Here is a 25,532-nt window from a genome sequence, read left to right on the forward strand (position 1 = left end):
GGGCGCTAAAGGTGCATGTTTCAGTACACTGACAGCAACGCAGAAGAAGCGCCGCTCAGTTACACGCCGGGCTTAGCAGAATTTTTCCAAAATGACACAGAGGATAAAGAATTAAATGGATTTAGGGATTTGAAGTGACATAAAGAGTTTAGTTGACTTGTTAGCATGTTCTTTATGTCGTGGTTATCTGAATGATTGTTCATATGTTGTACTAATGCACTAGATTCCTGTTTCATTGTGTTACAACAGTAACACGTGCATATTTAGTCTTTTATTGTTATCTATTCCGTTATTACAATTGACCTTTTAAGATGAAATATCTGTTATTATTATAGTGCGCTTTACATATGATTTTTTTTGTCTTCCAGAGCGATTCATAGTCCAAAAAATATATTCGATGGTTTCTAAAATAACAGATTAACAAGTGTTTCAGTATTAAGTAAGTTTTACCGCAAAGACAGCGGCTGCAAAGTAAACACAAAGGAGAAAGATTAAAGCGAGACTTTACTGGATACTCTCAAAAGTTTTAAGTGAAAAAGGGCAGAAAAAAAGAATTCCAGAGTGGAATTTTTTATTCAGTTATTTGCTATGCAATCACCTCTGCAAAATTCTCTTTTGCAAACATATTCATCAAATAGATTGGGAGACAGTAGAAATCAACAAAATCAATGGGATTTGCTCTCTTTGTCTTAATACTGCACTGATCAGTGACAGCAGGGAGAAAGGCAATAAGGCCAAACTGCAGCTGGGTCTCTCCTCAGACTCCACTTACACAGAAATTATTATTTCCTGCTGCTGGATGCCAGAATATATTGAGCTATGTTTTCAGAAGTAAAGTGCAAGAACTGGGAATTCAGGAGGGAAGAGTTTATACAGAAAGTAGAGTAAATAAAGTTTGCAGATAGAATCACCATGGAATATTGAATAGAGATGTGTGAATGAAGCCATTGCAGCATGAATATCTTGCTGTTAAACAGGTCTGCCCAAACCAAGTGTCTGTGCTTTTCTTCTGGTTGAAAAAACTATTTCTGAGAAAAAAACTGGTGTATAAAGAATCCAAGAGTGGCATAAAATTCTGTTTTAGATCAGAGTTTTTGTGCCTTATTAAATCATACTTTCAATTCATTTTGATGCCAGTGGATCACACAATACTGTTGCTCAGTGTAAAATTGACTAGCATATTGTGTCTTGTAGGGAAAAAAATTTGATTATCATTTCTGTTGCCTTTGGTGACTACAAAACATACAGTCACCCGACAGTGCTGTGAATTTGTCCCCAAACTGTCAGGATTCCTCACAAAAGTGACCCAAATCAAACTGGTGTTGTCTCGCAAGAAACAAAAACAATCTATGACAAACATGCTAAAAGGCCTTCCATGAAAGCAAGTGTGAGACCTGAGGGAGCTGCTGAAATGCAAAGAACTCACAGAAATGTAGGATTGAGCCCTGCAGCCCAGCAAACATCACCAAAGGGTCAAAGTAGGAAGAAAGGATGCTCAGTGTGTTGCTGGCCAAACACCAATTTCCTCTACACACACACTGAGCGGTATGTAAATGAAGAGCTTATAAGAAGAAGCTAGGCAAAGCCATATTGGTTTGGAGAGTCGCTGAAGAGAATCAATCCTGGCCTCCTGGAGATAAAGAAGTAGTGCATTCTGTCTGCTGAGTGAAGCAGCTCAAATTAACTGACTTTCTGCAGGAACTGCCTGAGTGGGGATTAGGGCATTGTATTAAAATGAAGCATCTGTTTGGGCAGAAAGAATTGCGTTTCTGCCCATGTCAGTGCTGCAGTTTCTGTGCTGCTTGGCCAGCAGAACTAATTTGGACTGTGAGTCACTGACTCTTCCATAGGTCAAAAAGCCCAGAGTGAATCATACAGAGTCATGTAAAGCTGCTCATCATTCAAATGTTTGGTCCCTGAATGAGCCACCAAACAAACAGCGTATCAAATCCAGACCATATCTTTGGTGTGTCACTGTGTGTTATGCATGATTCACTGTCAGTGTAATTCATTCAAGCTCCAGTGACACACAGGAGACAGCTTGTCAAACGCAGCATAAAATGTGTGTGTTCTTGTAGTTTCTGTGCATGCAAATTTCTTCAGATTTCTTTGCAAAAGTAACACTAAGACAAACTAAAAACCTATAAGAATTTAATGTTTCTGGACACTCCTCAGTTTTAAAATTGACCTTTTATCTGTTTCTTTTAAGTACTGTTGAATATTAGTTCAATCTTAGGAAAACAGAAGAATTCAGTTCTCTATTGATTTATCAAAAGAGACTAATCATAAATAACATCTTGTAATGGTTTAAGGCCACAAGTCCCTCCATTTCCACATTCAAGGCTAACAATGACAAAAATCAGATGACACTTTCAATGCAACATTGTTTCAATTTAAAGACCAACTCAAATGAAAATTGTGTTTTTTAACATGTTCTTGTGTCATTTTTCTCATTACGGAGGAAATATATAAAGAAAATTAAGCTTAGCATTACATTTATGAGGCTTTTCTTTTTGTTTCTTTTTAATCGTTGTGAATCAGGAGCAGACTAATCCATACCATTTGAAAAAAACTTGTTGCAGTGATGTAGCTGCTACTGTCGCAGGGCCATGCTCCGCTCCATTATAATGCATCCACTTACAGACAAATAGATCCATTTACGTCTTTGATTTCTTCGTCTGTGCTGGCATCTGGCTCAAAATGGATAGGGACGATATTTTGCTCGCCATTTTTGTTGCTTCTGTAATGTTAGGTTGGACTTGTGAAGGGTTGTAAGCTAGCCGGAGATACCGTAAATAAAGGGATGATAGGAAAAGGCGGAAGGCTTACTCTCCCCCAACAGTCCCGCCTACAACTCTGAGGTGAATTTCTAATGAAATACTGCCGCTCTGCAGGAAACATGTCCTAGAAAACATACGCAGGTTTTTTTTAATTCGGCTAAAAACTGCACAATCCTAATTAAAAGACCACTGGGAACAATTTTAGAATAGATCAAAAGATGATTGAAGTGGGTCTTTACATTAATCTAGTTTGCCATTTAAAGGATTCAATTATTTTGAGGATTTAAAAAAGTCTCTATGGATAGATGTAGCACAATTAGATGATATATTTGATTTTTGTTTTTTATATAGTGTACTGTAATAAATTAAAAGAAAATACAAATTCGAGCATGTTCTGCACACTTTACTATTGTAAAATGGAGTATGCAAACATCCTCAAATGTGAACTCTCCACTTTCATTCAGTTTCAAACACATTAAAAGCATATCATGTCATTTGATGGATCTCTAATTATGACAAAAAAATCACTAAATATGAAATCTACAATGCTGCATTTAAACTACGTATTTTGAGAACAATGAGGATTTTCTTTCCTCGTTCCCCCCTCACTTCCTGCTGTTAAACCACTTTTGCTTTTGATTCCAGTTTGCCCCCCTGTGAATATAGATTAAAACCTATTCTGGTACCAATATGACAAAAAAGACTGGAGAATAGCCAACAATTTCTGAAACAAATTCATAATAAGAATTGAAAAACTGATTTTTCCTTCTACTTTTGAGATTTCACCTCACAGCTTTTTAAAAGATTGTATCTGAGCAACTGCATTCATGTTCAGTATAATACTTTATAAAGACAGGATAATAACAGCCATTTCAGAGTACAGAAGCAATCTGAAACTTTGAATTTTAGAAAGCCTTTTTCATTTATCATATGAAAATATGTCAGGGCTACAAGTACTATGCCAGACCTTCATGTTGTCTTAGGGGAAAAAAAAGACTTATGACAAAATGAGACCCCAATGAGACAGCAGAAGAATGCTTGGACTGCTTTTGTAAATAAAGCTTGGGGTGAACACTGTACAAATACGCAGGTGTCATTACTTTTACGGAAGCTAAACTCCTGGACACAGTCACGGTCAGTTATTTGGAGTCACAGACAGAAAATGAAAAGTATTTAAGAAAAAAATAAATAAAGAGAAGCAAACAAACAAAAATAAATATTACTGAAGAGAGTTTCTTTTCAAATATAACTATAGCATGCGGTGCATTAGCACAGAAATATTTGTTTTCATGTTTAGTTTAGGCTAACATGCTACTAGCTCAGAAGAATTGTTCATTTTTTGTTCACTACAAATTTACTTCAGAATCCACAGAAACCATTTGAATCAACAGAAGAAGAAAAAAACAATAAATTCAAATACAGCCAGGTGTTAAGGTTTATTACCAGCACTTTAGAAAGGCATAGTTTGCACCTTGGATTGGTCAGAATTAAACACTTCCCCCTGCTTCAAATGCAGCAGATCTCAGAATTTATACCGTCAAAAATAAAGTGTGTACAAAAACTCTATAAGAGTAGATCCTGCAACACAAGATTAGCTCTTCCTGTTCACATTTTAAATACATTATATTTTTGTGAGACACAAAAATCCTACCAATATGTATTACCTATTTAAGGCAGAGGCTGACATAGAACCTTTTATTACTATAAAGGTTAAAATGTTTTGGGAAGAAACTATTTGGACAAAAGTGTTCCTAAAGCATCTTAAAGTTGTCTGTTTCAAAGCTATACCTTAAACGCCTCGTTTGTAACTAAGCAGATTCAATGCAGTGCTAAGGCTGTTACAGAAAACACATTTATTTCTTCAATCTACAACAAAAGATGGAGCCAATCACCACAATATCTCTGAAGCAAATCAAACTGGAAGCCTCTGCAGCATTCCTGCTGTTGCCCCTACAATGAAACAACCGTTTTTTCACAGTTTAGGCCACGTTTGAGGCCCCCTGCAAAGTCTAGTTCTTTGGAGTTTAAGGTCTAAATATAATTCCAACAGAAAACCACGGGTATGCCACGGATAAGCTCTTACCTGAGATTTAAGGTCAGTTGTTCATCTTTAGTTCTCAGCAGATCTCCAACTGAAAATGTGGCACTACCCAGCAAGCTGCCCTGTAAGGAGAGGAAGATGCAATGAAAACCATGCTTCAGAATACTGAAAAAGTTAGAAACAAAGCTGTGAAAGGAACTGTTCTCATTCCACGCATTGTGTGCAGATTTTGAAGAAATGTAAAAAGTAAAGTATCAATTGGATTATTTGAAAAAAACATTGAACTGTAAAATTCAGAGCTGTCCAAAACATGTATTCATCCTGATGTGTGACAGTCTCTACTTTCTTGCGTCTCTGACAACATGTGCTTCCTGCAGGCACGATATGAACAAGCGGCGTCAGCGCACGAGAACTAGGTCATGGGGAGAGAAGTAAGGGACAAGGCCATCAATAAAGCAATGAGGTGATCTACATTTGTGGGAAACCAACACTCCCATTCTCTCAAGGGTAAGCCCAGAATCATGCACATGAAAGCATTGCACCTGCAAGAAACACTGCTGATGGCCTCCAGTGCCTTAAGGGCTTGTAATCATGCCAAGGACATGGAGTGCAACAAACAATGCTGTAAAGCCGCATTGGTGGATTTCATCAAAATACGACTCAAATTGATTCTGAAGAACATAGAAGTTCAAGTCTTTCATCTACCGAAATGAGATGCTTTTCATCAGCCTTCCTAACCTGCTGCATCAAATGCCACAATGAAGATACAGAATAAAACTATTTCCCCTTTATAGCTATCTGTGTCAGGTTTCACGACTGTCAAAGTCTTTTTCTGCTTCTCTAGATGAAAACAGAACAATGTATTTATTTTGTCCACTGAATACAAATGGGCTTTAGGTGTTATGCAGGACCACCACAAGATTGTTTTTTTTTTATTTTAGAAAGAGGCAACACACAGCTCATAACCTATGATTCATTGCATAATGTTTAGATTGCACAGAAAGACTTGCAATCTGAAGATGCTGATTATTTTTTTTTAACTCAAACAATCATATATGACTCCAAACATATCTCAAAAAAGAAAAAAGACGTGGCACAGTAACCCCAAAAAAAACCAGCAGAGATAACGTTAAAAACTAAATCAAACAATTCAAAAACATTAATTATTTCATGTTTATCAATCAAAAATAAGATTTTAATTTAACAGTACTGGTTCTAACCACATTAAAAAAAAAGTTCTTAATTACATTTATTTTGTAGAAGTGCAAAGCTTAATCAACTTCATCGATGATTCAACCAGATTTACTGTATCTATCTGAGGCTAGTTGTGAATTGAATTGACCTAAACCATTATAAAATTGTTTCAAAATGAAATAAATCGATTATAATTTATCTTGAAAAATATCGATTGTATTGAGACACAGTAGGTTTATTTAAAATACATGTAATGTAAACGCAACCAAGTATCATCACACGGACAACACACACATGTGATGACAACAAAAAATGATCAACCATCATTCCAGTCCAATGTGTGGAAACAGCTTGAATTTAGCAAAGATCTGTGACCATACAGTGAAGTAGAATGTTCTAATAATGATCTGTTATTATTTTGATGTTTAAAAACAGCAGTGAGCTGAACTTTAGGAAACTAAAATGTGAATGGGCTTATGGTCATTACCTCTTGTTTACTTGTTTCGTACACATATTAATTAACACTTGATTATCCTGCATGAAATACAAGGAATGAATCAACTTTAAATTGTATCAGCATCTACAAATATGATATGAATCAAATTGTTAAAAATTTTCCATTACACCCCTTTTATTTTGTTAAAGACTTTCAGTATATGTCCTAGCGTGTGTGCATCTCTTGGGGTTCCTTTATGACACAGCAGTCATATGAAAAGTGTCACATGAGCAACAAAGTTCCTAAAATGGAAAAATAGTTCTTTGACAGCTGGCCCTAAAGAAAGATCACCCTTCATGCCAAAAGGAAGCATTTCTTTTCAATCTGTCATCACATATATTCATATACTCTGTAGAATGTGTAATACTGTTTATTAAAACCTTCAGCACAGCAGCAGCTGCAGTCCTCACAAGGGGAGAGTCACTGACTGGGAGTAGTATTTCCCCTCATTTACCTCTGTTTAATTATTTCATCATTGGGCTACACTTTCCCATGTCGCCTCCGCCCTCTACCAAATGCTGCACTGCCCCCTCACATCACCTCTTTTAGATCTCGCTGCAGTCTCCTGTATCAGATTAAAAAAAGGGCAACCAGTATGTTGCCCTTTTTCGAAGAAATGTCTTCATCTGCCTCGTCCTGCTCACAAACGCCTTGAAGACAGAGGCAAAATGTTACGACAAAACGTTCTGTCCTGCATAAATCAAGATGAAAACCACAGAAAAAGGATGCAGACCATAACATGTGGTGCATGACCAGCAACAATCCTTCAACCTGTCCTCAAAGGTTTCAAAAGCTAAAATTTTCTAAAGCACACAAACCCTACATTAAGTTACAAGTTCTTGCAGCAGAAAGAAATGTCCTCATGAATTAAACAGGGGGTGAATGCCCAGCAGGCGCCGCTTAATATGCACAACGTCAGATTCTTCAGAGCTGACGTATGACAGCCAGTTTGTCCTGATAACCCACAGCAGAAGGCTCAGAGGCCATTACAGTCCGTGAAGGAGCATTATGCCGCTTTGTAGCCATTACTTTAAAGCAAGGACAGAAAGTCTGGTAAATGGTCTCAGAAATCCATTTCTTAGCATCTTTTTATGGACCCTCACGATGAAGGCTTTAAAAGTAATGAAGCTCTAGAGACCACGCTCTTGTGTGGGATCAAAGTAGCAATACTAGAGAAAATGAGGGAAAGATGGTGGCAAGAGGAGGAGAAGGAGCGGGAAAAGAAGACAAATGATGCTCTTCCAGGATCACGAAGGATTCATTATGATGGTCTCCCTCTGTTCCGATCTTAAACTTACTTCCTCTTTTTTAATCACTCCGTCTTTACAACTCTTTTCTTGACTTCTTCAATAAGTGGTGTTGCGCACGAGCCACAAAACAAACTTTTGATCTCAATTCCTTTTTTCCCTGGATTTTCCAAAGTAAAAGTTTTGACTAATGTGTTCCCAGACGAGCTTTGAAAAGCACACACAAGAGATCAAAAGTACATAAAAATGACAATAATGAAGGAGCATGCAGAGTTAAAAGGCAGCGGAGTCAAAGTTGTCTTCTATGAACTATGGAGATCTGAGGTGTCTGCTCATCTTTTGGCAGAGGTAAATGGACCAACTCAGCCTGTAGAGCTATTGATTTTCTCCAGCCAGAGGTGACTGAGTGACACACACTGACACTCTCTCAATCATTCCCTTTCTTCTTATCTGTCACCTGAATGGGAGGACCTTCAGTCAGCGTTTCACTTTATAGAAACAGCCACTGTGGCATCTTGTGTATAATCAACTGCTATGTTCCTCACAGATCTTTACCGCAGAGGTCAGTCATGTCTACATGATTGCACTTCCCGCTCCCCGCAAACATGGCTCTACAAATTGGCCTAATTAAGTCATCAAAGATGTCATGTCGTGCAGCCAGGAACAAATTATGCCCATAATGAGAAGAACATTAGAAACGGTGTCATGGACACAAAATGTGCGCATCTTGTTGCACACACACAAACACACGAAGAAGTCCACTTACAGTTATGTCTCAGGATCCGAGTGTTTGAAGCCAGCAAAACAGCAAGGCAGCAGCAGCAGAGTTGAGGAGAGACTGGCAGAAAATAAGAGCGAGGCTAAAACGCATAAAACAGAGAGGATAAGAAGTGATGTTATGTCTTCCAAGGTCCTCTCAATGAGCTCCAGGACGGTCCATTCACATCCCTTCCCTCAGTCTCCAGTTCACGGTTCTCTATATGCATGTCTAATTTGCTCTGTAAGGAGCAGCGTGCACACTGGCTGATTCATGCAACGCAAGTGCACAAGTACACAGACGCACGCCTAGAAATGTACACACTGCAGCCCTTAGCTTTGGCTGGAAAGTGGTTGGGGTGAGCTGCTGCTGCTGCTACTGCTGCTGCTGTTGTTGCTGTGGCTGACGTGACGACAAGCGAGAAAGAGAGGAGGAAGAGGAGGGAGTCACAAGTGAGGAGGAAGGAAGCAGACAAATGCAGGGAGGCGGGGAGGGGTTGTGGGGGGCACAACATAGAAAAGGAACAGGCAGAAAAGGAAGGAAGACAGACAATTAATGCGTACAGAACCAAGATAGCAACAAAGAGAAGAGGAGTGAGGGAAATAAGCATGCAAAGATGTGTCTGCAGCCTGTGACTCAGACAGCTGACAGGAAAAGAAACTCTTCATATGGTCACTTGAGTTAACAAGAAATTCGACCACACGCTGCAAAACTGCGTATGTAGGCGTGTGTACACAGATAAATACTTCAAAAGAGGCAATAGCCCACTTGAGGATCACACAAGCTGCTTCGTGAGACACCTGCCCTTCAAATGCAATTGAAATTAAATATTCACAGATGCACGCAGCTGTTACAGGGAGCCGGTAAAGCAAGCAAACAGGCGCAGAAAAAAATCTAACGGGCACAGAAACATGGCAAGCCTTCACAAAAACACCATCGACACACAGCTGAGCTTTCTAAACCATGGATTAAACAGGGTTTCATTTACTTGTGCTGCCACATAGGGGTGAGCATTTCTGGCAGAACAAAAGATCTGTGTCACCCCGGCCCTTATCACCCTGTGCAGTCACACAACACAGCACAAAGGGAAAGACCTGCCTCAGCTCACATGCATTCTGTCGCCACGACACTTAACATGTGGAAGCTCACAGATCAAATTAAGCAGTTCTGGAGTGACAGTAGTGACAAGTTAGTATTCCTTAATAAAAGAGGTTACATTAGAAAGAAAGGACTTGTGGCTTTATTAGGGTGATTGATGATCTGGGTGCCAAGTGGCAGTCATGAGCTCACCACTGCCAAAAAAAAATTGGCGAAGATCTCTTCCCACTGTGCAGAGGAATCCATGTAGTCTATGATGTTGCCAGTTCCATGTGCAATTTTTAAGTAGCTGCTCCATTTTGTGTGTTTTGACGATTACCGATGTGTTTTGTCCCCCTTTTTCTCCGTCCTCCCCTGCCAACACCCTGAATTTGAGCTTACAGTAAGAATTAGTATCCGTCTCGAGGAGGACAGATGTTTTGCATGCACGAAGAATCCCAGATCAAAGCTCCTTCAAAGTTTGAAACAAGAACACTGGTTTGAGGCAGATTTAATACTTTGAAGTGGAAGATTTTTTGACATATTTTGGAAAATCAAAATTTCAAGTTCCTGAAAAGAGCACAGAGACCAGGGGGGATTGGTCTCACATTCAACACGGAGAGCACAAACTGCTTAGTGCAGTGAGAGTGTGAGAGGCTTCTGGCTGTCAGATGAAAAGAACGAAGACAGCGCTCTTTTATTGCCACTTAAAGCATCGTTTAAGCAGCCCTCCTAGCAAAACACATTTACCGCTCCATGTTCAGTTCACGTCTTTCATTGACCCCACATGAATCTCTCAGCAGCGGCTTGGCTAGTCTATGTAAACCTGAAAGAACAAATGTTGCTGGTAACTGAAGCAACAAGGATTGTCAGATAACCACTCACCCTAAACAAGAGTAAAGGCTGTACATTTCCCAGGTGAACTGATGCTCTCGGTCTTGAATGGCTGTCCATGACATTCTCTTTGATTTCATTTCATGGTTCTTTACTTTGACATCAATCACCTTTTGATAGTAGAAAAAAATTACTCCAGATAAACCAAAGATCAGTGGCCTTTCACTCTACAAATTAATGTCTTTGTTGTCCAACCTATAAAGAACCATCTGCAGAGCTGTCTTCGTTGAGACAGTCTCATGCTTGGAAACACGCATTCAAGCAGCCACTTCCAATGAATAGTCTATATAAACATGCGTGTATGTGTGTTCCGACCTTCCGTTTTAAAACTCAAATCACTAGCCAAGTTTTTAAGTTTGTTTTTGGACTCCACAAAAATGGGCAGCCATTGAACGTTCATTGAAATTTAAACCAGTTGAACTTTGACCAATAAAGGACTTAGATTTGGTAATGATGTGTGGGTATGGGTAGCATCTTTTTTAATTCACAGAATTGCCAACTGGTTGAAAATTAATCATGGAGAATTAATTATTCATTGCAGTTTGTGCCCGGCTGGAATTATACGACACCAAGTCTTTTGTATATTGGAATAGAGCTATGAAAGACAAAAGGCTGGAGCAAGATTTGCTTGATTTTCACTGCTTCAATATTTTGTACCAAGCCTTTTCTAACTATGAGTACATGAGCTAGTATCAGGTAGCAACAGACCAGTGTGCACACAATATACTAAAAGTGCGTCCAAAATCTCACGTTCAGCGCATACTTGAACACATGCCCGGTGTGAACATAGCTTTACAGCATTTCCTGCTTTAACCATTACCCTAATCCTAAATAGCGCCTGGCCTTTACACTAAATTCTAATGTCCACTTCTAGTTTGGTTTTATTCCCTTGGCAGCAATTGAAAATACTTTTGCCCCGCAATCCAACAGGTGTGTCCACTGGATACATCCTCTCATAACATTTGTACATGAACCATCATTAGACAATTTAAATCTTATAAAAAATGTTTTAAATTGGGTTCGATGATGATTTGCTGTTAGCTCTGGGTCACACTGGGTCAAGGTAAATTTGCACGCGCATGCAATGTGAATTGCAGCACTCCTACAACAAACAACAAACCACAGACGACCAGCTAGAAGTGTACACAAGCGAAATGGATTTCAGAAAAAAGCATGAAAAGGAAGACAAAAGCAAAGGGCAAAGCAGGGGCCTGTCAAGACAACTTTGAGAAATTTTGAGTGGCAGCAGATAAGACAAGAGGGACAACAGGCAGGCTGCAGGCTGAATGTAAGCTTAAAAATTCAAAACATTCTGATAGGCACAGAGTATTCTGCACTGGCCTCATTCTTGCCTTGTTTTTGCTTTTGCAAAGACTTGATGTTCTGCAGAACTACACCGCATTGATGGAAATGATGTTCATGAAATGATGTTCATCTGTAAGTGTGAAAAGTCTTAGAAACTACTATCCAGATCCCAACACACTCAATTTAATCACATATTCTGTTTTTTAAAGTATGAATCTACACCAACCCTAACCCTACATTATCAATACATGAACAGTGTCAGCAGTCAGGTTTGTGGGTGGGTGTGTAGGGCTAAGGGGAGGGTGATAAGGCGTTTGAGTAACACTTAGTTTAATAATGCTGATTTGAACTTAGTATTTTTATATGAATTTATTCATGGTAATTTGATGCTTTTCTGCTTCAGGCCTAAATCCATTTTTTAATCAATGTCACATCGTCTTCAACTTCTTGAAGAGTTTTTAACTTTTGACAGCTAAACAACAAGTGTCAAATGTGTCAAAAAGCAAAGCTCAACACTGAGTCAGCATGAAACTGAGAAAAGAGCAGGAATTGCCTTCAAAGTTTGGGTCTTTAGAAAACAAAACTAAAATATTTTTCTACCATAGATACATTTAAATCATCTCATCAACAAAGTATGCAATAAAAAAAATATATAACCAACAACAACAAAAAAGATATCAAAGAAATACCTGGTTATGCTGAAACAGGAGGAACAAAGACATTTTCCAGAATTTAACTGAAACATAATCATAATGTGATGCAAAGATCAATACTTTCCGATTTTATTCTAATTGTTTAATGTAAAACACATTTTTTACCGAAGTCTCAATGGATATTTTTCTACTCGATAAGTTCAGTAGCTTGTAAATCCGATTTTATATGAATTTTAGACCTTTTTAAACCAAATTAGAGTTTTATAATTTACGCAAACTAAAAAAGATGTTCTAAGAGTCTGAAAGTATGCAGACGTCTTAAAGAACAGTCACAACATTTTACTTGTTTATGTGTTTGCTGTTTTTGTGTGTTTTAATACACACATACACACAAACACAAAATTCATTACTCATTAGAAACAAAATCCACTTTCTAAAAATAATTTTCCAATTGAACACTACAAACAAAGGCTTTACTATTCAATTCAAAAAGTAAAGGACTCACTGAAAGAGAAACTGGCTTTTTCCACGGGGGGAGGTCTTTTAACAGCTCTGTCACATGCAGTTACTGAGAAAGATCCACTGAGTCATGGACGATGAACGCTGTGCAGTATCAGCCACGTTAATATCGCCTTCTCTCCCCAAACGGTGCGCGTTTCTCAAAGACCTGCGTTTCTGTGCCCCAGCTGAGGCAAAGAATAGCCACAAAACAGCAGTCAAACGTACGCATTTTTCAGCTTGTCAATGCTTGCCCAAACAAGAATGCCTTTCTACCTCTCCATTTGTGCCTCACAACTTGCACCCTCTATTGCTGCCCTTGTGTACTTCATCGCTTTATGTGGTCTCCGCTGCCCTGCCAGGTAGAAGCAGATCAAGGCTTTTTGCCTGTAAGTGAGAGGGCTAAAAATGATTCAAAAACTGATAAAAATGTACCTAAGTACCATTAAATGGAAATCCAGATTGCCATCAAGTTGCAGCCAGCCTCTGGTACGGTTTCCCCACATCCTTGCTTTGCTCCATAAATTTTAATAGCAAAGCCCGTGCCAGACTCTGTGATAAAAATCAAGGCTTCCTCCACTGAGTCACTAAGCTTGATTTGATGGCAGGTCCAAAGATTTCACTGCTCTGAAAGTAAATCTATCTGTGAAGCCACTTAAATGTTTTTCCTTTTTCTAACAGATGTGATGGATACATGCGATCATAAACTTTGCACTTGCAAAGCTTGTCTTTCAGCTGCTCACTACTATCATGTCGAGTTAATGCAGAATGTGGTTGTGGTTCCTCCTCCCCCCCCTCTTCTGACAAGGTCCATGAGCGCAGCAAAAGACAGATGATTCAGATAGAGTGGATGAAGATCTATTTTTATCAGTCTAAAAAAGCACAGCCAACATCTTGCATGTTGGGTTCCTCTGGTCATTGCATTATTGCAGCACTTTAGTTGTCTGCCATCATTTGCTCAGCACCTGTAATTATGTGTCATTGAACAATAGACAGGGTTTTTGTTTCCCAATTTCCTTTCTCGTGTATACCTGAGGACAAAAGTATAGGAATATGCAGATTACACCTCTTTCCCTCTTATGTCACATCAATGAGCTGTTAACTCACCTCAAGGCTACAGCATTCTGGCTCTCATGCTTTCTTTCACACACACTTGCTTGCGCACAATAATGGTGCTATAATATGCTAGCTCATGCCTGAAGTGGCTGATCGCTCTCTTCTTTAGAGAGCGGGGCTATAGGGGTTGTAAAAGTAAACAGCTCGGATCAAACCAACTCTTAGCTCTCTTTGAAGAGACGGAGACAATTACAGAGATCAGTGGTGCAGCCCAGAGGTGGTTAACAGCCAAGTCAGGCAGGAAGACAGACAATGATGCCCCAGAAGATCTAGAGCCTGATCCTCAGTGACTTCAGTCAAATCAAGCGTTCTCAGCATCCCTGCCTAACATACGTGCAGGAACACTACAGTATACGAGCTCTGACCTCAGGCTACAAGACACGCTTGGCAATTATTGCTCAGTGAGCAGGACTCAAACATAAACAGTATGCATTTCACTGAAACACACACACACAATAAAATCATAAGTTGGAGCAGATGGGAGTTTTGTGTGGGTGAACAGTTCTTGCAAGATTTTCCTAACAGACTGGCACTGCTTTTATAATCCGCTCATATTCACTGACGATATGCATTGTTAGTATAAGAAGATAATAGGAGGCTCATGAGCGCTCCAGGCTTCTGTGGCTGTGAATGCTTCTGTGTTTGATATTTTAGCACCACACTGAAAGTTGAATGGCTTTTGTGGTGCTTCCTCATCACTGTTGTCTTCTCCTAAATGTCTGGTTATTGTATTTCACAAACGAGCCAACGTTCCCTCACAATGTCTTTGTGTGTTTCCACTTTCATTTCCACACATTTCTGTTTTCAGAATTAGTTTGTTTTGTTGCATTTCAAAAGATGCTGAGTTTTTTTGTCATGTTCCTTGACAATTTAAATTTTCTTTGTTACATTTTTTTCTTAGATAAATTAATTTTTTTAAGGTGGATTTTCCTTAGTCCTCTTGCAGCATTTAGCCCAACATTTTGACTTGCGCATCATCCCTAAAAGATTCTGAAAATAGCTTTGTAGGCCCTTCATTTCCTGTGAAAAGATAAGACCTAATTTTAGATTACTTGCACCACCCCTTAAAAATATGATGCTGGAGAAGAGTGCATGAGGGATAATTATGACCTAGTAGTTTGGTTTGACAGCATACCAAAGTCATATAAGATGCCTAATTGACATGTTTGCCAGTTAAAACGAAGCAAAGGCAAACAAAAGAGACTCTTGCTGTAAACGTTCTGTCTATTTGAAAATAGAATGTGTCCTTGGTGGCTCTGCGACAGCACATCTGTAGACACAGAAAGTCCCTTTTTCGTTTTGTGAAGAACGGCGATAAGATAAAAACAAATATATTTGTATATCCAGGGGAAATGTACGTTTGCAGAGGTTTAAAAGCGTCAGCGGATTTCCGATGATGTTATTCTATCTGCACAATCGGAACAAAATAATGACAAAATTTGTTTCGCTTCATGTTCTCAGTCGTCTGGGGGTAAGCTTCGTCGGAGCAAAGCAAAATGTCATACTTTCCATCAAAAACACTGAAAATGGAGAGAGCGAGATGTGTTTACATGTGTTCATTTAACAGGAGTGTGGTTCTTAATTGTACCAATCCTGCGTGACTGTACTGAAGAAACACGCATCCTCTTGAAGGTTTACTTGCACATCATGGAAGACTCCGGCTGGCAAGCTCATCAGTGGCTCAGTTAGCCATGGAAAATAGCAGCTTTTACACAAACACACATGGCCAACACGCATCAGCATTTTCCACCAATGTTCTCTCTCAAAGGAATCCATTACACTGCATAAACCCACAGGAAACTAGTCAGTGGGGGATTTTCTCAAGCACTTTTCTCTTCCCTTCCCTCTCCCTAAAGAGAAAAAAAACATAACTTTCACTAAGCTACTTTTCCTTCAAAATATAAAAAAGCTGTTACAGTCAGCCAAGCGTCTAATTCATTTGTGACCCAGTAATTTACTTACCTGATAATATGGTTTTGCAGGTGGTATTAAAAATTACCAATACAATGTGTAAACAGGTGAGAGAAGGGGTTACAGCAGGTATGAGCTGCCTTGATTGGCGAGGAGGACGTTTGATTAAATTCTCAAACTGATAACGCATTATGAAATCGATGCAGACAGCCCCCATCTTGAGAAGATTGGAGTGGGATTAAACAGCAAACGGTTCAAGAGAGGTTACGACAAAACAGAGGTTTCCTGGAAAGGTGGACTTCAGTATGAATTGGTTATTCTCTGCTATTTGTATGCCAGCTGCATGTAAAATTACATGGGCTATGAGTTGCATTCTTATAGCATCGTGTTATGTTTCTATAAGTCTTGAAAAAAGTTGAGTGTTTAAGACTATTATTAAATGACACTTTAGTGAATAAAATTGTATGCACTGTTGGTTTCCATTATATACCGTATTTTCCGGACTATAAGTCGCACTGGAGTATAAGTCGCACCAGCCCAAAAATGCATTATAAAGTAGAAAAAAAACACAGATAAGTCGCACTGGACTATAAGTCGCATTTTGACGGGAAATTTATTTGACAAAATCTGAGACCAAGAACTAATAACTTTCACAACCTCATATGACACAATCATAGCAGACTGTTTATCTCATAATTTCACAGTAATTCTTTCTCAAACTTATTTATTTATTCTATTCATGAAGCATCATTGGCCAACTAATACTCTGTTTTCATCCTGTATTTGTAGAAATAGTTGTCATTTTTATTGCATTTCTGAATCTATGAAATCATTGGAAAATAGAATATTATGTTGTTAGCCTTCAAGATCTTACTGTAAAAAAAAGTTTGCTGATTCTCTGAGTCACATAACATACTCTTAACGCTTAACATACCTCATACATCAAATTGACCCAGAAACATCATCTCTGTTCCTCACAAATGAACATAACAGGAGGGTTAACAATGTATTTATTTCAATTTATTTCTAATATAAGTCGCTACGGAGTATAAGTCGCACCCCTTGCTAAACTATGAAAAAAGGGCGACTTATAGTCCGGAAAATACGGTAAATACAAAACTGGAGGGAACGGTAAGATTTAAATTTTTAATTTTTGTATAATGATGGCCAGACAAGGAACATGTTATAGTAGCTTGTAAATTTTATTAAAAGCTAAGCTCACCTTCTCTCCTTTTTTTCTGCCTTCTTGACTGTCTAGAGATGCTTTTATTAATTGTCTTAAATCTTACTCTTTCTCTGTAGGGTTGGCATTTTGTGCCTCTGTAGGCTTTCCTCCAGTTTTCGTCTAAAGACTAAAATCATGCAGGTCATGAAAGCTTGACTTCTGCATCTAAATCCAATGTTGGGTTAAGTTTTAGGCTTCAAATTTGCATCAATATGCATCAAATTTGCATTAGTTGGGTCTCTTTCAATGCGCATCAAATTCATGCTGAATGCTTGTTCAAAAATGTGTTGATAAACTTAACGTTCCAGACACGTGTGGGAAGAGCTACCGCCTAAAGTTTTCAGCCTGATCGCTACATGGAAGCATTGTCTGTATATGTATTTTACAATACATGGAAGACAGAAGATGTTGAGATATCAAGTTTATTTATTTTGGAGAACTCTACAAAAGCATCAGGAATCACTTGTCCATGTCTGAGTTCAGGAGATCATTCAGTCATGTTTTTAAGGCGAGGTTTACTATCTACTACAGAAGCTGCATCGCAAAGACAGCAGCTTATAGCAGTACAGTGTTCCCCTGCTTATTCGTGTTTAGATACTCGCAGTTTCACGGATTCACTGATTTTTTTTCAGTCACGTGACTCCGGTTCATCACAAAAACTCAGACACAACTCAAAACGCTTTTATAAGACATTTGCGTCCGAAGGAGCTGTTGCAGGACGGGAGCGGAGATGAAGAGCACGTCGGCCCGTTGGCTTTCTTGCCGGCTACTAAAAAATATTTCTCAGTGATTTTCAGCAGTTCCTGAATCGCTATCAACCAGTTCAGTTTGTGCCCCTACATAATAAAATGGCATCAGCGGACTCAGAAACGGATGGAAAATATCCTGAAATGCAGAGGAAGATAATTGAGGAGAATGATTACCGGTATCATCCGGATCATTTAATGATGGATGAAACTGGCCTCTTCTGGAAGAAGATGACCTATCGCACTTAACTGATGAAGGGCCCAAAACCCACTGTTGCCAGCCCAATACGTTGAGCTCCATACTCAAGCACGCCACAGGACCCCTGATTACGTCTGTAAATTGACTTAACACTGAAACTGGACACCTGTGATGCACAAATCGCATTTGATGTGAACGCAGCTTTAGAGTTCGTGACTGTGTTATTTGTTGAAATGCTGCTCTGGTTTGGACTGGTTCTGGACTTTCACCAGTCCAGAATGTTCCTGATCTCAGATGAACCTGATCAGGAAGAAGTTAGGGTACATTCTGTGATTTGTAGCTTTGCAAAAGTTGAAGACATTCCATCCCACTGAGATGCCAAGAATACAGTCTTTACGTCTCAATAGTGTTTTGGATTTGTGAAGTTTCATGGATGGTTCTCTTGCTTCATGACAGCTGCTTCAGCAGACCCCTATAATTCTGAGCAGGTGTAGGAACTGAGTGTATTTTTGTTTTTCTGTCTTTCTGTCTCCCTGACAGTTTTCCAGTGTTTGTCATCTGTTTGTCTTGAGGCACAGTTTCAAAGAACAGGCATGACGATTGCACATGCTGGCTGCACACCTGAGCTCCATTCTTAATCAGCTGTGAATGCACTTAACCACTGCTTCATTGTATCCATTTCTCTCAGATCATCACTTTGCATGTGTGAAATCACGCTCCAGCTTTTTCCCCAGCATTCCCTTTGAGTGTTTAAGGGCCTCAGTGACTTCCCCTATTGTGCCACTGGTCCTGCTGTGCACCCAGAAGACATGGCTCTCCATTAGGATCTGACCTTGGCTGCTTTTCTCATTACATTGTTTTCTGGCTTTGTTGTGTTTTAGTTTTTAGCTTACTGTGTAAGTAAAATCCATTTCTGTCCACCTGAAATCAATGAACATTTTTTCTAGTCATGACAATGGATAAAAATGGATACTAATGGCTACCTTTATACATTCATTCAACTTCTATTCCGTTTATTCTCTTTTGGGGTCACAGGGCTGCCGGAGCCTATCCCGGTCACTTGCAGGCGAAGGCAGGGGACAGCTCGTCAGTCTGTCACAGGCTCACAATCACACACCCATGCACTCTCATATTCACACCTAGGGACAATTTAGGGTGACCAATTAATCTAAGTATGTTTTTGGATGGTGGGAGGAAGCCAGATTCCCAGGAGAAAACCCCTCCACGCATAGGTAGAACATCCAAAGGTTCCCCATTGGTGTTCTGTGTCAGGTCCCCCAGCCGGGACTTGCTGTTAGGCAAGAGCGCTAACCACTGTGCCACCGTGCAGCACATGTTTTTCATGAAGTTTTTGGTACAAAACGAATCCTTCTCTTAAAGTGTGGCATGAGGCAATGATATTATATACAAAAAAATGCAGGAATAAATTAAAAAACATGTTAAAAAGTAAAAAAAATATTGTTGTTTTTGTTTAAACAAAGAGCATTGAAGTGACTACAAGAAATGTGACCTTTTTTTTTTACTTTATCACTTCCTAAAACTTACATATTACAACACCAGATCCCTTAAGGTTGTACATTTGCTCATGTTATACCACCAAAGAACGGAAAACAGTTTAATTGTTTGAGGGGAAGGAGGAGGTCCACTTCATGAAAAAGCAAAACACATCTGGTTTGTACATTTTCATAAAAAACTATCTTCTTTATTTGGATTCAGGTGACTGCGTTTAATTAGCCTGCACCACCACAACAAATGTTTTCACGACTGACTGCTTACACCCCAACATCAAAACCGAGAGCACACTTAATTTACACAATTGTAAATATTCATTGCTGCAGTCAGCCACTTTATTGTAGTGCATGTCAGCACAGCGGGAAAACAAAGTTATTATTTGGTGCCTTTCTGAGGACGGATAATAGCAGTTAGGCATTAGCAGTCTATAAAAAATATTAACAGTTACAATTTACTTTAGAAGAAGGAAACTTTGTACATAGTTTTATATTTTTAGGTTTTACGGTGTAAGTCAGGATGTCAGAAATCTGAGTGGCAGTAAAAATGTTAGTGGGTATTTACATTTTCTGCTCCAAAAAACACTTTCCCCTCTCTCAACTAACTTGTTTGGCTCACCTTTCTGCTCTGAAAAAAATACTTTCTGTTGAACAAGAAACTGCAACGATCAGTGCTTTTAAATTCAGGCAATCATGGTCTGTCCAAAGCTTAATGTTACAGGAGCAATTTAATTCATTGTTATGCCAAAACGATCTGTCTTATTCAAGGCAAATCCCATTTTAGGATTGGAGCTTTGCCATTGAGTTTATCTTATGAATCCATAACATTAAGAGCTGCCATGTTTCTTCAGTGATGAGGCTGATTTGCACACTGTCTACAAGCAAGATGGATATTACCGCCACTGTGCCAAGGGAAAGGATCACCAAATATCTTCAAGTAGAAAGGTGAATTGTGTTCTAACCCAAACCCCATGATTCATTTTCCAGCTTTCTTGTAGGATAAAGGAAACAATATTTCATTACCACTGATAAACAGGAGCAAAATCTCAAACTGAAAAAGAATATAAAAGAATTTACAGAGAAGTATTGATTTTTGATGGTTATTGTGCTGTGAGGTCACTCCTATCTTTGAGGCCAAAATAAAGTCACAAAGGTGAAACTGCAGAATCTTATAAATAAACTCTATGCTGTAAGTTTTTTTAGAACGAGGGCCCTCGACTTTACAAAAAGAGAAGAATAACTCATTCTGAACAACCGATCAGTTATTGGAAGTCTGTGTCTGTTGTCTCCTTTCCATCAAAGCAATATTTAGCAGTGTGTGAAACTGAAATTGTAAATGGTAATATTTGGTTTTGACCACAGTATGCTAAAAACAAATTACTGTCAGAGAAAAGAGAGAAACCTGGATAATCTTTCAGAGCTGAAGCTAAAGCAGCAAATTCTCCCTGGGTGTTTACAAAAAATAATAAAGTTGTTTCTTTCTTTAGCCTCTATACCCTGTGTACAAATGGTAATCAACATCCATTGCTGTTCCTCTGTCGTTGGCCTTGTGTGCAAAACATTTCCACAAAGCTCCTTTTCCATCGCTGTTTTCAATTAAAACTGCCTGCAGAAGTCCATCTGAAGCACAGCCTCCAATTTTTAGACATTCCATTGTTGTGAACGGTGGTGTCAACAACTGCATAAGTTCCAGAGCAGGTGAAGGAACATAGTGGGTGGTCTGCAGTGCTGTGTGAAGCCATGTGTCAACAGGAGACAACTTGAAGGCTCAGCGGCTGTTGCTGCTGTGGCAAATTGGTATCTAAATTCAATAGTCATTTTTTGCATTGATCAGTACAAGTATTGATTAATCTGGTGGTATTATCATCTGTGAAAACAGAAGAAATGATTGGGAAGATGGAACGTACGATTTTTTTTACCACAGCACGTCCAGCAAAGACTTTTTTTTTAAACAAAATCCTCTGGTTATAAGATATTTTGGAGTTGTGGACATGTGACATGTGTGGTTGTGCAGGTGGGGTTGGTGAGGGAACAGAGGAGCCATCAGACAAGAGGCAGTCTTATCTGAGAACTTCTTCCCTTGTAGGTTATCACTCATGGCTGCTCAACCAGTCAACACCAAGACATTTCTTGCATATTTGATTCTTGCAAAACTCAGTATGTTTTGTGTTTCTGTTCGCCCTGTCTTTCTGTCACTGTCTGCTCTGTTTCCCTGTGTGCTTCCATTTCCTTTATCCTCTCTTTTTCTGGTGGTAAACTATTTCCCAGAATATTGCCACCCCACCCAAACCCATCCAACTGAACCAGGCAGCCATGCCGGAAATGTATTAGCTCACTGTCTTGTACGCATCATGATTATTGACAGGCAGGATTGAACGAGAGCGGGATTCTCCATAGTTCAGCAGTTCATAATTGGAGTGACAATTCACCACCCAGGTGGCTGTTTGAACCACCTCCTGAAATCTGAATGACATTAGCCAATCACAATATTCTCAAACAGGGTAAATAATCACTAAATTTTCAAGGATTTTCTGCAGTGAAATCTGATGTGGAATCACTGGCATAGGAGCTAATTAACTTCAAGCAAATATATGTGTAAGACTAATTTGTTTTTGGTGTTTTTAATATGTTCTTATAGCATTTTTCTGATAATGGAAGATGTTGACAAAAACAATTAAGCATTTCCGAGTATTCCTTCATTCGAATCAATGTGAAACAGGTGCAAAAGAAAAATATGCTATTGGAAAAACCTTTTAGCTGTGGCGTCTTTATTTTCCTCATACGAGCTGGTTCAAAACTGTACGACTTGATAACTCCGATATTGCTTGCCATTTTTGTTGTACAGGTAATGTTTGGTTGGGGTTGTAAGAGGCTGTGAGCTAGCGGCAGAGCATGTGAAACAAATGGATGATAGGAAACGGGCTTAGGTGGCAACAGGCCCAACCACAGCTCAGAGGTGAATTTCTAATGTATATATATGTTTGTAAATTACAGTCGGTGCTTTTTTGCACAAGCTGCTGTTAAAGTAGCTCGCCAAAAAGTCCCGTAGAGTTTTCTTTGATTGAAAATGTTAAATGCCTTTCCATTTGAAATAACCAGACATGCAATATCTTCCTGTTTGACTCAAATAGGTCTTTTCCCTCCATGGTGCACAGTGCAGAAACCAAGTTTTTCTCCTAGGACAATGTTAGCTGAAAACTGCAGCAGTGCAGTCGCTGAGGAAGGAAAAGGCAGTTAAATCCAAATCACAAAGGGGAATAAACAGCTCTTACAGCAGGTAACCCGTCTTGCCCCTCCACTAAATGACCATGATAAAAGATTGTGCAGATATTTAGCTACACGTCTATAGCTAGTGCATCTCCAAACTCCATGAAGGGATAAGTGGAAATAATTCTGATGCAGCCAGCATGCAAGTGAAATCTTTTTCTGTGACATGGAGATGTCTGATGAGTTTCAGCAAGTTTTCAATTATTCTTAGTCCTTCACTTCATTCTATTCAGACCAGTTGCAAAACTGAGAATTACTGACAATTTTCTTTAATTTTCTGAGAAAAATATGACGCTCAATGGTCATACTTGAATGGTCATCCTGCCTAAAGATGGAGACACGACAAATGAGACCATCTATGGAGAGTGTGTAGAGATTCTTCTGAGTTGCAAACAACATTTTTGGATTCTGTTAACAGAACTTGATCTTGGTGTTGACTTCCTTACTCTTGGGAGTCACTCAAAGTGCAGCTTTGAATCAGCTTCGGTTAGAAAACCCCGTGTTCAAGTAAAACTGACCTGTCAACATTTGACAGCTTGGCTTGAGGGCGGGATCACTTGCACCTTGGAAACATCCAACCATGCTGAACTCCTTTTTACACCTCCGTTCTCTCAGCTATCAGCCTCACAGCCCTCCCTGCACTCTCAAATATTTATGAGTGTGCAGCCAGTGTCTTCTTAGAATATCTAAATGTAAAGCCAGAAGGAGAGGGAAACCACAATGCTTTCAAACTATTTTGTCCTCCGCTAATGTTTAGACTGTCATCTAACCTCACTCTATTCGTGTCCTCGCCCACCTCTTTAGATGCCATCCATTTTCTGTTCGAACTGATGGGATTTGGCAACATGTGATATAATATAAGATGGCAAACGCAATTTTTTCTTTCCCTTCTTTTTTATGGCTTTATGTAATATTTTGATTTCCAGAGAACAGAATCAGCAGATGTTATGTCAAATATGGCCAAAGGGTTAAAGTGGCATGTGAAAGCAGATTTGTCAAGCACACCCTCTAAGACACAACAAATAGCTCCCTTGTTTACTCTTACTAGAAAATTAAATGACTGAGTGATTTCTGATCTGCCACTTAAAGCCACTGGGGGGCTGATGCCTGGTGACAGCTCATGTTCAGGGTCATGCATGTGTTTACCTCAAGAGTCTCTAATGAGAGCCAGACAAGCATTCTGTGCCCTATAGAGCAGTGAGGAAAATGTAAAAGATGCTGCAGGCATGCAGTAATGCCAGAAAAATATGGGAAATCTCTCCAAATCTTTTTAGCCTCTGGAATATCAATGGTATTAAATTTCATCACATGGTTTTTATTTATGTATTTTCCCTTCTAAATTGTATTCAATCATCTTTCAAAAATAGTTTATGAAAGCAGTGAAAAAATTAGTACAGACTTTAAACGTTAATCCTAACTTAATTGCAATTAGTTTAACCTTCACCTGCTTTTCTGAAAATCTAAGCTGGAGTAAACGGTTTTACGCCATGTTGGGGATCATTTCAATAGACTGACAGATAGAACTCTATTTCACATTAAAGGATGGTACTGAAATGGACATCTATTAAAAACCTGGAAAAATACTGGCTTTTTGATATGAAAAAGACAGCTTTATCTAGACATTTAATAAAGTCTCTGGCGGTATATGGCACACAGAACAATAAATGAAAACTCTAAGGAAACAGATGGAAAACAAAGAGGGGGTTTATGTACTTTCTAAGATTATTTGAGTGAGAAGGCCCTGGTTCCAATCCAATCAAGAACTACGATTTCTTGATTGTGACCGGCTAAATTACATTATAAACTGTTGTGAACCTCTGGGAACGACCATGGCTACTTGACCTTCAGAGCCTTAACGGCCAAATAAAAAGGACAGATTTAGTTGTTTATGTGATTAAAACCACTTATTTATAAGATAACTATCTGTGTTATTTTCCTGTTTAGATGATTTAATTTAAAAGTTTAACCTTCCTCTGGTGTTAGCTTTCTGCTGCCATCTGTGGTGTTAGCGGGTCATTTTGGACCCGTGTATTAAGTCAGCCATAAATTACCCTAAAAACAATCTTTTATCATCCAATGTTTTTCTTAACTCTTGTTTAGCTGGTTGGGCTCCCTTATCCATGAAAAGATTGGTTTTAATATTTTTTGTGGCCCCCTGGGCCTTTGTTTTTAACAGCATACCCCTCGTTTTCAATGTCTAAATAGTGGTCAAATGAACCTTAAGAGAAGAAGGCAACAAAATAATCAGTTGTTCTATTACCTGAGTGTAACTGAGAGATATTAAAAACATTTCTTAAATGTTCAACAAAAAAAAGATTTTAATTTTAATATTATCAAATATAGTAACATCTATGGTGTTTCGGGTCATTTTTGACCCGTATGTATTTACTTCAAGAAAAGGGCAAAAACAAGTCTTTTTCTTCCACACAATAGAACTTCAATACAATATTTAACAATATGAAAAACAGAACAGTCATAAATAATAAAAAAATTACAATAAAAAAAGATTTGCCAAGTCAAATAAACAACAACCAATCGAGAAAATCACACCAAATGAAATCAAGTACTTGTTCTATAAATACTCTGTGCAAAGAACATGCCTGTGTGTGTGTTTAGAT

General features: G+C 38.8%; 1 protein-coding gene across 7 annotated transcripts in view; it reads right to left on the minus strand.

Annotated features, from left to right (window-relative positions):
- Nucleotides 1-25,532, minus strand: part of inpp4b (inositol polyphosphate-4-phosphatase type II B) — a 164,570-nt gene that overhangs the window by 96,496 nt on the left and 42,542 nt on the right. For all 7 annotated transcript variants that reach the window (XM_023957536.1, XM_023957537.1, XM_020703700.2 and 4 more), the window contains one exon: nucleotides 4,864-4,943. In XM_023957536.1, coding sequence (XP_023813304.1) covers nucleotides 4,864-4,943 — 80 coding nt within the window. The remainder of the gene's footprint in view (nucleotides 1-4,863; nucleotides 4,944-25,532) is intronic.

The sequence above is a fragment of the Oryzias latipes genome, chromosome 1, assembly GCF_002234675.1.
Source record: "Oryzias latipes chromosome 1, ASM223467v1".
NCBI lineage: Eukaryota > Metazoa > Chordata > Actinopteri > Beloniformes > Adrianichthyidae > Oryzias > Oryzias latipes.